We start from the raw sequence: 16576 nt of genomic DNA on the forward strand, positions 1-16576 counted from the left end.
TCCTTCTGTTTGAAGTATTGCCTTTAGCATTTCTTGTACGATGGGTCTGGTATTGATGAAATCACTCGGCTGTTGTTTTTCTGGGAATGTCTTTCTCCTTCATGTTTGAAGGATATTTTTTGCTGGATATACTATACTAGGGTATTTTTTTTTTTTTTTTAAGCTTTAGCACTTGAAAAATGTCATGCTACTCTCTCCTGACCTGTAAACCTTCTACTGAAAGTCTGCTACCAGACATATTGGAGCTCCATTGTATGTTATTTACCTATTTTTGTCTCTTGCTGCTTTTAGGATCCTTTCTTTATCCTTGACCTTATAGAGTTTGATTATTAAATGTCTTCAGATAGTCTTCTTTGGGTTAAATCTGCTCAGCGTTCTATAGCCTTTAAGTACTTGGATGTTAATATCTTCTCTAGGTTTGGGAAGTTCTCTGTTAACCCTTTGAATAAAGTTTCTACCCCCTATCTCTTTCTCTACCTCATCTTTAAGGCCAATTACTCTTAGATTTGCCCTTTTGAGACTGTTTTCTAGATCCTATAGGCATGCTCTATCATTTATTACTGTTTTTTGTCTCCTCTGACTGTTTATCTCTGAAGTCTCTCTTCAAGCTCACCAATTCTTTCTTCTGTTTGATTCATTCTGCTATTGAGGGACTCTGATACATTCTTCAGTATGCCAATTGCATTTTTCAGCTCCAGAATTTCTGCTTGATTCTTTGTAATTATTTCAATTTCTTTGTGAAATTTATCTAATTCCTTCTCTGCATAACTTGAATTTGTTAAAGTTTTCTCAACACACCTATTCTGAATTCTTTGTCTGAAAGATCACATATCTCTGTTTCTCTAGAATTGATTCCTGGTGCCTTACTTAGTTCATTTGGTGAGGTCGTGTTTTCCTGAATGGTGTTGATGCTAGATGTTCTTCAGTGTCTGGGCATTGAAGAGTTAGCTCTTTATTGTAGTGTTCACTGTCTGGGCTTATTTGTAGTCATCCTTCTTGGGAAGCTTTTGCAGTTATTTGAAAGGACTTCGGTGTTGTGATCTAAGCTGTTTCTGCTTTAGGGTACACCCCAAGTCCAGTAACACTGTGATTCTTGCAGACTTGTAGAGGTACCACCTTGATTGTCTTGAACAAGGTCTGGGAGAATTCTCTGGATTACCAGGCAGAGACGCTTGTTCTCTTCCCTTACTTTCTCCCAAACATACAGAGTCTTTGTCTCTGTTTGGATACACCTAAAGCTGGGGATGGAGTGATACAACCACCCCTGTAACCACCACCACTATGCTCTGGGTCAGATCTGAAGCCAGCACAGCACTGGGTCTCACCCAATGTCTGCTCTGACCACTCTCTGGCTACTGCTTATGTTCAAGGCCCTAGGACCCTACAATCAGCAGGTGGCAAAGCCAGCCAGGTTTGTGTCCTTCCCTTCAGGGTGGTGAGGTCCACCAACCCCCAAATGGGTCCAGAAGTTCCTTCTGGGAGTCAGGGACTAGAGTCAAAAGCCTTAGATGTCTACCTGGTATACTGTTGTATTGCAGCTGAGCTGGCACTCAAATCACAAGATGTAGTCCTTCTCACTTTTTTCTCTCCTTTCAAAGGCAGAGGAGCCTCACCTCGTATCTTCCACCATCCCTAGCCGTGAGGAGTACTACCAGTGACCACTGATGTTTCCTTGAGCCCCAAAGTCTCATAAGTCAGCTTGTGGTGAACGTTACCTGACCCGGGACTCACTCTTTAGGGTAGTGGGATCCCCCGTGGCCCAGGAAAGGTCCAGAAATGCTGTCTAAGACTCAGGTCCTAGAATTGGAGACCCCAAGACTCTGTTTGGTGCTCTACTTCCCCGTGGCAGTGTTGGTACCTAAGGTGTAAAAGTGTAAGACAGAGTTTCCTTTACTTTTCCCTTTGCTTTTCTCAAGCAGAAGGAGTTTTACCCCATAGCCACCACAGCTTGAGATTGAGTCTCACATGAAGCCAACAAGTCTCAGAGGTTCACCAAGGCCCTTGGTGTAGTACCTAGGTATCGCTGCTGGTTATTCAGGGCCCAAGGGCTCTTCAGTTAACAGGCGATGAATGCTGGCAGGACTGCATCCTTTCCTTCAAGGCAGTGAGTTTACTTCTGGCCCAGGGTGTGTCTAGAAATGTCATCTGGGAGCTGGGGCCTGGAAAGAGGGCCTGTTGACTCTAGCCAGTGCCCTATCCCGCTGTGGCTGAGCTGGTATCCAAGATGCAAGACAAAGTCCTCCTCACTCTTCCCTCTCCTCTCCTTAAGGATTATAGAAGGAAGGGGTCTCTTTTGGAGCCATGAGCTTTGCAGTCTGGGATCAGGAGAAGGATGCTGCCAACACTCTCTTGGCTGCCCCAGTGTGTGTCTCAGTATGTTGTGTGCCTCCCCAGTCCACTGTCTCTGGGCCTAGTTTAGCCCTAGGACTCTCTTATGAGTTACAGACATTATGGCCTAGGCTCCCTTTTAAGTTTATTTGGAGACTGAAGCACTTTGGCCCTTGATGGTGAGGTTTGCAGGCACTCAAGTTCAGACCACTGGGATGGGTGATTCTCCTTTGGCTGGGGCTGGTTTAAATGCTTCCTCTGGGCTGGGCGCTGTGACTCAAGCCTGTAATCCCAGCACTTTGGGAGGCCAAGGTGGGCAGATCACCTGAGGTCAGGAGTTCAAGACCAGCCTGACCAACATGGAGAAACCCAGTCTCTACTAAAAATACAAAATTAGCTGGGTGTGGCGGCACATGCCTGTAATCCCAGCTACTCAGAAGGCTGAAGCAGGAGAATCACTTGAACCTGGGAGGCAGAGGTTGCGGTGAGCCGAGATCATGCCACTGCACTCCACATGCATGCCTGGGTGACAGAGCGAGACTCCGTCTCAAAAAAAAAAAAAAAAAAACCTGCTTCTGTGGGCGGGCATCAGTTGAGCTTGGTCTGGTTTTCCTTTCTGCTTTAACAGCACAGCACTGCTTTCAGTGCTTCACAATTGCTGTGTTCTCCCTTCGTCAGCACCCAGAAATGCTTTCCACTCCATGCTGCCTCTGCTGGGGATGGGGAAAGGGTGGCGTCGGTAATTCAGGATTGTTTTTTCTCTCTCTTCAGTGCCTCTTTCAGCAATATGGAATTAAAATGAGGTACTGTGAGTGCTCACCTGATTTTTGGTTCTTTGAAGGTGTTTTTTCTTTGTAGATAATTGTTAACTTGGTGTTCTTGCTGGGAGGGGGTGACAATGGGTGGAGCTTTCTACTCTATCTTGCTTGTCTCCCTCCTGATTTATTCGGAATTAATTTCTATGTATGGTATGAGATAAAAATCAAGGCTTATTTTTTCCCCATATGGAGATTCAGTTATTCTAGCACCATTTATTGGAGACTATCATTTCCCTTTGAATGACATTAACACTTTTGCCAAATATGAATTGATCAATATGTACATTCCACTAATTTCTACCCATATTCTTTCCTCAACAACGCAGTCTTAATTATTATAGCTTTAAAATAAACCTTGAAATTATGTGGTGTTAAACACTCTAATTGTTTTTTTTTCTAGAAATTGTAATGGATATTATAGATTTACATAAATTCCATATTATTTTTAGTATCAGCTTTAAAATTTTTACCAAGAGAGCCTGTGAGATGTGTTGAAGTTTTTTCTTTCTCTTTTTCTTTTTTTCTGAGACAGAGTCTTGCCCTTGTCACCCAGGCTGAAGTGCAATGGCATGATCTTGGCTTAGTGCAACCTCTGCCTTCCAGGTTCAAGACATTCTCCTGCCTCAGCCTCCTGAGTAGCTGGGATTACAGGCACCCACCACCATGCCCGGCTAATTTTTTTTTTGTGTGTGTCTGTGTTTTTAGTAGAGATGGGGTTTCATCATGTTGGCCGGGTTGGTCTTGAACTCCTGACCTCAGGTGATCCACCTGCCTCAGCTTCCCAAAGTGCTGGGATTACAGGCATGAGCCACCATGCCTAGCCAAAGTTTTTAGTGTGAAATAATTGTAGATTTAGAGAAAAGTTGCAAATATAGTAGAGAATTCCTCATACCCTTTATCCGACTTCTGTTGAAGTTAACATTTTATATTACTATGGTATATTTGTCAAAACTAAGAAACCAATATTGGCACATTACTGTCAGCTGGACTCCATACTGTATTTGGGTTTCATTAGTTTTTCTACTAATATAGTTTTTCTGTGCCAGGATCCAGTCCAGGATATCACATTACATTTATTTGTTGTGCCTTCCTATTTTGCACTGATCTGTGACAGTTTATCAGTCATTTCTTGTCTGTCATGACATTGATGATTTTGAAGAATATTAACCAGGTATTTTGTAGAATATCACTCAGTTTGAGTTTGTTTCATGCTTTCCTCATGATTAGATTCAGATTATGGTTGTTTTTCTTTTTTTGGAAAAGGATAACAGAGGGTTCAAGTGTCCTATTTATCAAATCAGAATGTACATGCTATCCAGATGAATATTCACTGGTGACATTAATGATGATCACTTGTTTTGTAGTATTTACAAGCTTTCTTGCTACTTTTTCATCCCATATTCTGTTCTTTGGAAGCAAGTCACCAAATTCAAGCCCTACTCTAGGTGGAGTGTAGACTTAAGCTTCAAATCTTAGAGGGAAGAACATCTTCGTGTCTCTAAATTTATTTGGGGAGAGTTGCTATCTTAACAATATTGAATTTTTCAATCCATGAACGTGGTATTTTGTTTCACTTATGTGAGTTTATTTTAACTCAGCAAAGTTTTGTCATTTTCAGATCTTGTAAGTCTTCTGTTAAGTTCATATCTAAGTATTTTATTATATGTCTTCATACTCATAAATAGACTTTGAAAATAGTTTGTGGCTAACATATGGAAATATTATTAGTTTCAGTATATTGATTGTATATCCTACAATCTTGTTAAATTCACTTATTAGTTCTGGCAACTTTTTTTGTTGATTTCTTAGGCTTTTCTACATAGAAGATTATGTTGACTACAAATAAAAACAGTTTTCTTCTTCTATACTAATTTATATGAATAAGTTTTTTTAATTTTTTAATTTATGTATTTTAATATTTTTATTCACTAAACAAGCCCTCAATACAATAACGAATAGAAGGGGTAAAAGCACATATTTTTGCCTTGCTTCTGACCTTAGGTAGAAACCATCAGTCTTTTAACACTGAATATTAGTTGGTTTGATATAGAAGCCCTGCCTCAGGATGAGAAAATTCCCTTTTATTCCTAGTCTATTGAGAGTTTTCTTTTAAAATATCATGATTAGATGTTGAATTTTGCAAAAAAAGAAAGAAAAAAGCTTTTTCTGCCTTCACTGACTTGATTATATAATTGTCCTCTCATATTTTCTTAATACGCAACATTGATTTTTGTATGTTACACTAGTTTTGCATTATTGGGATAAACCACAATTGGTTATCTTATAATATTCTTTTTATATATTACTGGATTCAATTAGCAAAAGTTTTATTTCATTTAATTTGTGTCTATGTCCATGGATGATATTGATCAGCAGTTTTCTTTTTTGTGATATTTTTGTCTGGCTTCAATATCAAAGCAATACTGGCATTTATTTTCTGAAAGCATTTGTATAGCATTGGTGTCATTTCTTCCTTATATGTTTGGTAGAACTTGCCAGTGAAACCTTCTGGGCCTGAGCTTTCTAGTTGTGTCGTATGTCTAAGGAACATTTTCATTAATAATACACCTATTTAGATTTTATCTTTCTTCTTGAGCAACCTTCAGCAATTTGTACATTTCAATGAATTTGTCCATATCATTTAACTTGCAAATTTCTTGGCATATTTTGTTCACAATATTGCCTTATTCTTGTCCTTTTAATGTCTGTAGGTTTGTAGTAATGTCCTTTATTTCATTCCTGGTATTATATGTATTGTAACAATAATTTCTTATTGATACTTTACAATTGAAATCAAGCACTGCAGAATTTTTCCTACTCTTCCCCTTTGTCATTTGAGCCTGGTTCTTTTTTGTTCTTGGATAACTTTCTCTTATTTTTTCCATGGGGATTTGTCTGTTTAAGCTTTCTTTCTCTCATAGGGTCAATAATAATAAGCTTCACTCTCCTAGGGAACTAATATTTCATCTGTATTTTTCAAGTGACTTGTATAAAATTGTGCAAGTTCCTCTCATGATTTTTAAAAAGTTTTCTCTGTTTTAATGATGATTTTCCCTTGGTCATCATTTCTTATTTTGAATATTTATGTTTTCACTTTCTACTTTTTTTATTTTTGTTTTTTGTTTTTTTTACTTTTATATGTTTCTGGTTTCCCTCCTGTGTTGGATTTTTTTCGAAGATCCAACATTGTAATTTATTTTTTGTCTTCATTAAATTTTTGTTTTTTACTTTTATCCTATTTTATTTCTTTATTCTTTTTTCCTACGTTTTTTCTAGCTTTTACAATTGAGAATTGAAATCATTTACATTCATTTTTTGTTTTTTTAATCTAAGTAGTTAAACTATGAATATTTTTCTCATCATTGTTTCAGTTGTATCCTCTTGATTCTGATATGCAATGTTTTCATTAACTTTTTTAAAAAGAAATTTTGTAATTCTAGTTTTTCTGTATTTCCTAAGAGTTGTTTAAAGAGTTAAAAGTCTTTTTAGGGTGAAAATCATTTTATTTAGATTTTGTTGCTAATTTCTGATATTATTGCACTGTATCAGAGAATGTTTGTATAATCTTCTTTATAAGTTGTAGTGAATTTTTTCTTTGACTTATTGTATGTTTAATTTTCAGGAATGTTCCCTGTGCATATGAGAAGGTAAATCTCTATTTTCAGAGTGTAAAACTCCATATACATTCATAAGAACTACCTTATTGAATATCTTATTTAGGTCTTCTGTAACTTAATTCTTTGTTTGGTCTGTCTTGAACAGAGAGTGGTGTATTAGTGTCTATTATTCGTGCATTTTTGTCTATTTTTTCTTTCACCTTCTGTTTCACGAATGTAGTTTCTACGTTATTCATTGTATAGATATTTTTCACTACTACATCTTCATTTTGAATTGTGGCTTTGGCATTATAAAATACATTTTTTGTTTCCTTTAATAATTTTTCACTTGAATTCTACCTTCTCCAATATCAGGATTACACATTTTCTTTTTGATTATTTTTATTTGCTTGCTGCACCTTCGCCCATCCTTCTATTGTCTAGCTTTAGCTTTTTGAGTCACTTTGTTGTAGTTGTGTCTCTTGTATCAAGTGTAGAGTTGTTCTTTGCTTTTTAAAGCAATCTGATTTTTTTTATTTTAATAGATTAAGTCTATTTTCACTCATTTTCTGATAGGTTTGGTCTTATCTCTGTCAAAATACTCCCTTTGTAATTTTGTTATCTTATTATGTAAATTATGCTATACTGATTATATTTCTTTCTCAGTGTGATTTGTTGCCTTTTCCTATACTGCTTTTAATTTCTTTGGGATTTAGGAAAATTTATATTTTTATTTTAGTGGTCTTTATACTATGTTTACTACTCCTTGTAAATATCCATTTCAGAATTCTGTTATTCTCCCTTTAATACCTTGAGCATCAACTCTTTGTTGTGTTAAATTTAAATTATACCCTATTATCTATGTGGAAATTAATGAATTTATTCTATTTTCTCCTTTTCCTTATACTTTTCTTCTTGTTTAATTATATTATTTCTACCTTATCAGATTATATAATATTTATAAAATACTCTTTACACTTTACCTTTGTTTCAGATCTGCAATTAAATATACTCGGTGTTTGTCACCAGCACCTTTACCAGTATTCCACAGTCACATTTGGGTTTAATAAAGGTTTTCCTCCTTTGGAAGGGCTTGTGAATACAGTACTCTGAATTCTTGATATTTTAGTATGTTTTTCTACACTTTTATTATTTGAATGACAACTTGGCTAACTATAAAACCCTTGTCTCACTGTTCTTCACTGTTATTTTTTTTCTGAATTTCTTAGAAATACTGCTTACACTGCCAACATGTATGTTGCTGATGTCAATCTAATTGTCTTGCCTTTGTGACTCTTTTTCATATGAAGATGAGAGTTTAAAACAAAAACAATTTTTCATTTAAAGTCTAATAGCATATGTTTCAGAATTTAATATCCCAGTTATTCCAAAAAGCTTTAGAAAGGAAGATTCAGGGTTTTATTTTTTTTCTGGAATGTTCTTTTGAATTATAGTTTTAAATATAAGTTCTGTTATTTATTTATTTATTTTTGGTTTATAGCTCAAGGACTCCAATTACAGATACGTTGAAATTTCTTTGTCTTCTATCATTTCTGATCTTTTTAATGTGTTTCAAAAGTCTATTTTTATTGGCTATGCTTGTTTTCTCCTCATTGTCATTTATAATTTTAAGTTAAATCTGTTTTCCCTGGGTTTCTAGTAATTTAATCATTGTTCTCATCTGAGATGATTTTGCCTTTTTGATTCCTGAATAAATTATTTCATGTATTCCTTTTATACATTTTCAGTCTGAATTTTTTAACTAATAAAAATACTTGTATAATGTTTGTTAATCCAGGTTACAGCATTTTGTTTCAGTTTTCTTTATGTTTATTTTTGTGTGAGGAAAATAAGAAAAGTTTTTACTGTGTTTTTCTTTTTATTCTTTTTTTTTTTTTGGATGCTATCTGCCAATTCTTTTCAAATTTGAAATATCCTGTATGTATTTTAACCTGCAATAATAAGCAGGGTTGTACATGTTTGGGTAGCTTGCTGGACTTCTTAGTTGTAGATTGTCTCTTCTTTTATGTATAATGAAGTTAGAAGTTTCTTTAGCTAATGAGATTACTGGGTGGGACTTGGTGTGTTTTTTTGCTGGGGATGTGGAGGAGTGAGAAACATAATGTGTTGATTTTAGATTCCTGTGGCACATCCACGGGAAGATGTTGAGTAAGCAGTTATACACAGAGAAGAAGCTCCATCTTATTTAGAGAAGGGGAAAGAATGGGATATAGAACAGAGTTGTAAGGAATTATCTTAGATTGAATGAAGGACCCCTGTTTACTTAATGGATGAGTGCAAATGCAGGTAGGTGTGTTGGTTTGGTGGCAGAATGTTTGTATCCCATTTTTTCTTAGAATGTTGGGACAAGGAGAAAAAAGCGTTTGTTGTTTGGAGAATATTTTATATAGCAGAAACTTTCTATATACATGAAAAATGTGGTAGAGAGGAGATACAGGAAATATAGAAGTTGCATTGAAGTCCAGTTGAAGCTGGAAGTTATAATCTGTATGATTACTGTAGTATTTTTCCTCCATAGCCATACTTAGAACATAAGCATAGGCTGAGGCTGTTTTCAGTTTGGTTTACTCAGCATTGGAATTTGCATAAGCCAGCATGGTGGATGCAGAGTGAGGTAAAGGGGAAGAATTTTAGTTAGAAAGTGATTGAAATAATTAAATGTAGTATTTAAGCTGGATATGCAAAGAACCAAAGACAGAAAAGGACAAATTATAGCAAAAGGTGTAACTCATTGGATATTTTCCAAGAGCTTGGCTCTTTTTACAGCACTGTACATGCATTTTCTCATTAATCTCATAAATCATTATGAGTTGTAAGTGGAAAAAATTTACCCTTTCACAGATGAGGAAGCAAAGAACTAGAGTAAATAACTTGTCCAAGGAGACATAGCCATAACTTAACAACCAATGAAAATTCTGCTCAACAACTGGTTATAAATCATGTTATACCCAAATATTCTCTCGTAGTTACAGAAAATAATGATGAAACTGTTGACCCTACTGCTTTTAATAATATCTATATATCTATATCTATATATTTTTTTCTTTTTGAGATGGAGTCTCACTCTGTTACCCAGGCTGGAGTGCAGTGGCACAATCTCGGCTCACTGCAAGCTCCACCTCCCAGGTTCAAGCCATTTTCCTGTTTCAGCCTCCCAAGCAGCTGGGACTACAGGTGCCCGCCACGACGCCTGGCTAACTTTTTGTATTTTTTGTAGAGACGGGGTTTCACCTTGTTAGTCAGGATGGTCTTGATCTCCTGACCTCGTGATCCGCCCGTCTCAGCCTCCCAAAGTGCTGGGATTACAGGCATGAGCCACCGTGCCCAGCCCTTTAATGATATCTTAACTAGAATAAAGAAGGATTGGCTTTACGTTTAAAAATACTCATTTTGCAAAAATTATGACAAACTATAGCAATTCAAGTATTAAATAATATATATTATTTGAAAATAATATAGCCAAAAAATACATCATGAATAAAGGATTGTTAAAACCTCAACTTTTTGGTGGCAGTGGATCTCCCTTTCTGCGCCAAGAGTTGCGTAAGGCATTTTCACAAAGGCTCTTGTTTTCTTAAAAAACAAAATATATGAACTTTGGAGTATTAATGTCATTTTATGCATAACATCAGGTTCAAAGAGATGAAGGGATTTAGTTAAACATGCACAGCTAGTTCCATGGCAGAGTGAGGGTTCCAGGTCTAGTTTGTATGCTCACTGCTGTGTATGATACCTTCCAAATGTCTGTTTACTTGGTCAGCCAGGAGAAGCTTCCCCAGCCTTGCATCTTCAGTACATCTGCAGGCATGCTAGAGATTTGTTTACAAACGAAGAATAAACTATGCTATAAGATCAAAGTCAAAATAAAGTGTTTCCTTAACAAAGCAAGGATCTTCCTCAAAATTAAACTGTATTTTCATGATCGGTAAACCATACCTTCCACCTGATTTTGAAGATTGTTATAAGCAAACTAAATTACTTTCCATCCTTTTATTTTTTGTGGGTAAATACCAAGGACCACAGCATGAAAGGAAATACACATGGAGTGCAAGTTTTACGTGCCTGGTTTTAGTTAAATTTCCTTTTTTTAAATAACTGTTTTGTTGTGGAATAAATCATTTTTGACGTTAGCTGCAGAAATTAAATGGAAGAATAATGTTAAGCATGACATTTTCTCAATTATGTTATATCAAGAAGGGAGTTAATAACAAAATAGAAAAACAATAAATTGGAGATGGGGCCGTGTTTTATACTTTTTCAAATGCCAAGCAAACTGGCCTGTACCGGGTAATCCAGGTTGTAAAAGTAATCAAGTGATCAGGTTAAGTTCTGGTAACAATACTAAAGTTCACAAGCTGGTAGTGTCTTGCATTTGATTATTTTGAGGAAAATGCCAAGTAGAAATTATCCTTTCATTTCTTGATGAAACATTATTAAGATCCATAATTTAAAAATGAAGAGAGTGTTCTTAGGTAAAGGTGACTGGCCATTATCTTGTAATAACTAACTGCATAATTGTCCAACAGTAAATGCTAGAGCTTTATCCACAAATGCTATTCCCTTTTCCTTTATCCCCTTGAAACTGAACATTGAGGAATAAATAGTCTGTTCCTCCTTCCTTGATATACTCCAATGATTATAAAGAAGGGTACCTGTAGTTTTATATTATGTTTGGCACTAGTCTAAGTGTTGTAGGTGATTAAAAAAACTCATATAAGTTATGTTTTCTACCTTTAAAAGAATGCTTAAGTCAAGCAAATAAAACATATAAACAAGACACCTGCTGAACAACTTAGCATAATAAAATTCAGTACTAAGTGAAAAGCTATACAATGCTATAGAAGTTCATAGAAGAGAGGGATTCATAAATGCGGAAAGAGTCTGTAGGTCTATTTTGAGATCTGGGCTAGAGTAATGTTTCTCAAAGTGTTGTCCCAAGACTAGCGGTCTCAGCACCTTCTGTAAACTTATTAGAAATGCAGTTTTCGGGAGTTTGCCCCAGACCTACCGTATCAGGAACTCTGGGTTGGGACCCACAATCTGCAGTTTAACAAACCTTCCGGGTGATTCAGATGAAGCTAAATTTTAAGAATCACTGCTATAGATAATAAAGAATATGATATTTTATTCAGTTAATATGTTAAGTGTCTAATATAAAGTAGGAAGAACACAGTCAGTTGAATCTTCAAATAATTGTGGAACTTCATTGTTGATAAACTTTGCTGATGGCTACTTATGTTTTTTAAAATCCTGCTAATTAAAATAAAATGATATTAGGTCATTGGACAGGTAGAAAAAAGTAGAGATTTTATAAATCAAAGTAGTCATGATTTTATAAATCAAAGTAGTCATCTAATCATGTATTTTACCATTACTTTTAATGGCAAAAACTGCAATTACTTTTGCACCAACCTAATAATTTCAAATTAATTGTTTCTACTATTTGGAAACTTCCTTACCCTCTTTATTTTATATACAGAAGATATAAACTACAGATTGTTTTATAAGTCACATATGACAGTACCTGGAAGTAGGAGAAGTTAAATGATCTAATGCCTTATAGCAGTGCTGGTTCTCAAATGGCTGCATTAGAATCACCTGGAAAAATTATTAACACAGATTGCTGGCCCCCACCCAGAGATTCTGGCTTAGTATGCTGCAGTATTGCCTGAAATTTTACATTCTGAAGAAGTTGCCGTGTTAAATGAAGAAGTTGATCTTGCCTAGTCTGAGGACCATATTTGAGAACTACTAATACGAGAGATTCCTTCTGACTATTGATGCAAGTATTGAGTTCAGATAAAAATATTGCATTGTTTCTCCATAGTATTAGGATCTAACATACCCTTGTCTTGATTTTTTTAGGCTTTTTAAACTGTAGCTTTCAAACTAAGTAGATCCAACATTTTTTCCTCCAATATTTTTATATGCTTTTCTGTAGAACTATTGGATTAGCAATAACTTCTCTCCCTCTAATTTGGCTAATTTTCAGGAAAGCATTCATCTTTGCTCCTTTTATCCTCAATTGTCATCTAGTGTTTGTAAATAAAACTGTTATAGATGAAATATTTGGCTTTAGTCAGCATTTCACAGTCTAATAAAATGCAGGAATTCACACAAGTGGGAGAATTGTTGTTTAGATAATGTAATATGGTTGAATTTTTTTCTAAGTGCTGATTATGTTTGCCACATTTTAGAGGCTCTTCTGTGCTTTATTTTCTATAATTTTGGGAAATTCATTAGAATAGGAAATTATGGATGACAGTGTTGTAATATGCTTCAGTACATTGCATTCTGAGACTCTTTCTCCCTTAAACTTATTTCAACTCAGGTATTTGAGACATTTACAGGAAAAAATGCTTTTGTTTTACTTCCTATCTTGCTTTCATCTAGGATAAAATGTTCTTTCTGGTATGAATCAAGTGTGGCAAATTGCTTGCAGAGATGTAGCATTTTGCTGGACAGAAACAAACACATGGCTCATAATGACTTAGATTTCAAAAAGTCTGGGGTGTGTACATGTGTGTATATGTGTCAACAGGCTCTTCCTTGCTATCCTTTATTTTGCTCGGACAGTTTAATAGTTGTACTAATCTGCAGATATTATACATTTTAGGATTATTTTCAGCTAATATTTATTGTTTTAGTAGATAAAGTGTCAGATACATTTGTATTCACTAGCAATTGATTGATTTGGGAAAAAAAGTTAGCTTCCAAAAGGTAGATGTAAAATAAGATGCTTAACTTGAACATAGTAATGTAAAGGTATATATAACTAAAAACAATTATAATTTTAACAGCTACCTAAAATATGCATTTTAGATGTTTATTTTAAATAGGTGTATACTAAAGTGCCAGATAATTTCAACTAATAACCTATAAATAGCTCCATTCCTAATGAAAGTTTTGTTTTTACTTTAAAATATAACTCTTTGAAGGCAAGGTCAAATTAGGTCCAACATAATGATCAGTTTTAAAGTAAAAATGAAAAAGTAAATATGAACAGGACTGATATAGAATATTGGTCACATTTACCTTGGAGATAAGATGGTCTATGCTCATAAGAATGACTATACAGTACCACACTTATTTTATAACTTAACTCAATTATCTGCCATTATGTACACATTTTTGTTGTTTATATGGTCACTTTATGAATTTCTGAAAAAGTTGTTTGATGTCGGGAAAAGTTAGTATCAATAGTCCAGAAGTAATATTAATTTTTCTGTTTGTATCTAATGTTCTTTAATATGTAATGTTATATGTTGTTATTTTGGTAAGCAGACCTCAAAACCGAATTCTCTATTTCTTTTTATCAAATCATTAAAAGGGAGAAGCAGGATCCCCTGGTGCTCCGGGGCAGGATGGAACACGGGGAGAGCCTGTGAGTACCTTCTCATTTCAGTTCTAAAAGATGAAGTTCTTTTCCTGTTTTGAAATCCTTTCGGTTATTTAAATTCTTCTCTCAGATGCCCTATTATTTGTTCAGTGACTTCCAGATTTTAGATGTTGTAGAAGCTCCTTGTGAAACACCATAAAATATTGAAATGTTGAATCCTCTTTTAGAAACCAGGAAGAATTTTGCAAACAGGGTGAGTCACAAACCACAAGCACTCATGCCCAAACAAATGCATGGTTAACACAAACATCATGGTCTGTTGCTGAGCCTTTAGTCAATGTCACTTTACCACTCATCTATTGTTTCATAGTATGCTTTTTGGGATCTTGTGTTCAATAAAAATCATGGCTAGAGAAACATGACTAAGAAAGTACTGAATCTGAATCCTAGATATCTACATTTTTAGCAAGTGTCCCAGGTGATTCTGAACTTCAGGTGAGTTTTAAAAATATAGTTTGCCCCCACGTTTTATTCCTACAACTCATGGCCAACATTTAAATACCAGCAGATCTTATTTTATTCATCAAAGGCACCTACCCTCAAGAAATTTGAAATTTGCTTTGTGGGGAGCTAGGTTAAGAAGTGAAGTAATAGTTGAGATGTATTTTTATCACATTTATCACAAAGTGTTCAGCCGAGATTTCAGAATTTAAATATTGTACATAAGAGGGAGAGAGGTACCACCAAAGCTTCTTAAATAGGGTAGAGGGATTAAACTGCTCTTAAAGTTACTTAATAAAATTTTCATTGAATTTCATCTTGTGTATGATTATGTACTGGGGCAAGTTCTATATAATGCTATTGCCTTCCAGAAGCTTATAATTTAATTTGGAAGACTGAAAAAATTGATGCAAATAATTACCAGCTGTTTATAGTATGGGCCAAATATGAATCTGATATGGAGTCAGAAAGCCAGGGTTTGGAGATGATTACTGCTACATTTCATCAGTGTGAGCTTGGAGAAGTCACCTCACATCCCTGAATATCTTTCTCTAAGTATGAATAGTGTAGATGCTTATAATGCTTACTGCATAGGGTTGTTGTGAAGCTTACGTAGGAAATTTTTAAAAACCGTAAGAACATTGCACAAATGCATGGGGCTATTCTAAGTGCTGAAAGAGTATAGGAAGGTAATTCTGTTATTGAGGTGCTTGAAAAAATTTTTACCAAGGGTTTGGGCCAGGTTTGTTCATGAAAGGATGACTGGGAATTAAAGGAAGACGGGAGAGAGAGAACTCATCTGAATGAAGACACATATGTGAGACGGTTAAAGGTGTGCCCAGGAAATAATGAAATGATCTTAATAAGTTCCTGAATCTGCACAGAATGGTCTCTGTTGGGTGTTAGAAAGTAAAGGTTGAAACTTGGCTAGGGCCATGAAATGGAGAGCCTTGAATGCAAGTTTGAAAAGTAAACCTTATTCATTTGTCATTGAAGTTTTGTGAGAAAAAAAGGATGATATAGTAAAAAGAACAGTTTTAGAGGCAGTGTATGAGCTTCTGGTGTGTGTGGAATGATTGGAAAGGAGAAGAAAACTGGAAACAGGGCACTAGTTAGCAGGCTGTTTTGACAGACCAGGCATGAAGTAGAAGGCCTCGACTAGGGCATTAATAAGCATAGAGCGAGTTCAATAGGGTAGCATCAGCTCAACATATCTGAGCCATAATTGATGCTATTTAAGAAAAATTATGAGCTTTGGTAACTGGATATAAGACTTGGTGTGATTATTTGTTTATGGTATTGTTTCAGAGTATAAAATGTGTGTGTGTGTGGATGTGTGTGTATGAGGGAGAGAGAATAAGAAACACAAAGAGAGGTGAGAGAAAGAAAGGGGAATGGGTAGAAGAGAAGGAAAAAGAGGAAGAGGGAAATAGGCAATAGACATGAGAGCTTGGGTATAATTTAGGATGTGACTGTGTTCTAAATGTTTGTGAGTCAGTTATTTGGAATCTGTAACTCATTCTCCTGTAGAAACAATGTTTTTTAGAAAGGGCAGACTGACCGGCAGGTCTGTGTAGACCATAATTCAATGTGAGGAGCACATATTTACTTTGAACACGATACTATTGAAATCTCTTAATAAAACCTAAAAAGAGAAAAGAAATATTAAACATAGGCCGGTGTGGTGGCTCACGCCTGTAATCCCAACATTTTGGGAGGCCGAGGAGGGTGGATCACGAGGGCAGGAGATCGAGACTATCCTGGCTAAAATGGTGAAACCCTGTCTGTACTAAAAATACAAAAATTTAGCCAGGCGTGGTAGCATGTGCCTGTAATCCCAGCTACTCGGGAGGCTGAGGCAGGAGAATCACTTGAACCTGGAAGGTAGGGGTTGCAGTGAGCCGAGATTGCACTACTGTACTCCAGCCTAGGTGACAGAGCAAGACCCCATCTCAACAAAAAAAAAAAAAAAA

The 16576-nt window shown here is 35.5% G+C and overlaps 1 protein-coding gene across 1 annotated transcript in view; it reads left to right on the forward strand.

Annotated features, from left to right (window-relative positions):
• The window catches only part of COL21A1 (collagen, type XXI, alpha 1), a 203013-nt gene that overhangs the window by 143803 nt on the left and 42634 nt on the right, over positions 1–16576 (forward strand). The window contains exon 19 of the mRNA XM_011960186.1: positions 14094–14147. Coding sequence (XP_011815576.1) covers positions 14094–14147 — 54 coding nt within the window. The remainder of the gene's footprint in view (positions 1–14093; positions 14148–16576) is intronic.

This window comes from Colobus angolensis, unplaced genomic scaffold, assembly GCF_000951035.1.
Source record: "Colobus angolensis palliatus isolate OR3802 unplaced genomic scaffold, Cang.pa_1.0 Scaffold51, whole genome shotgun sequence".
Taxonomy (NCBI): Eukaryota; Metazoa; Chordata; class Mammalia; order Primates; family Cercopithecidae; genus Colobus; species Colobus angolensis.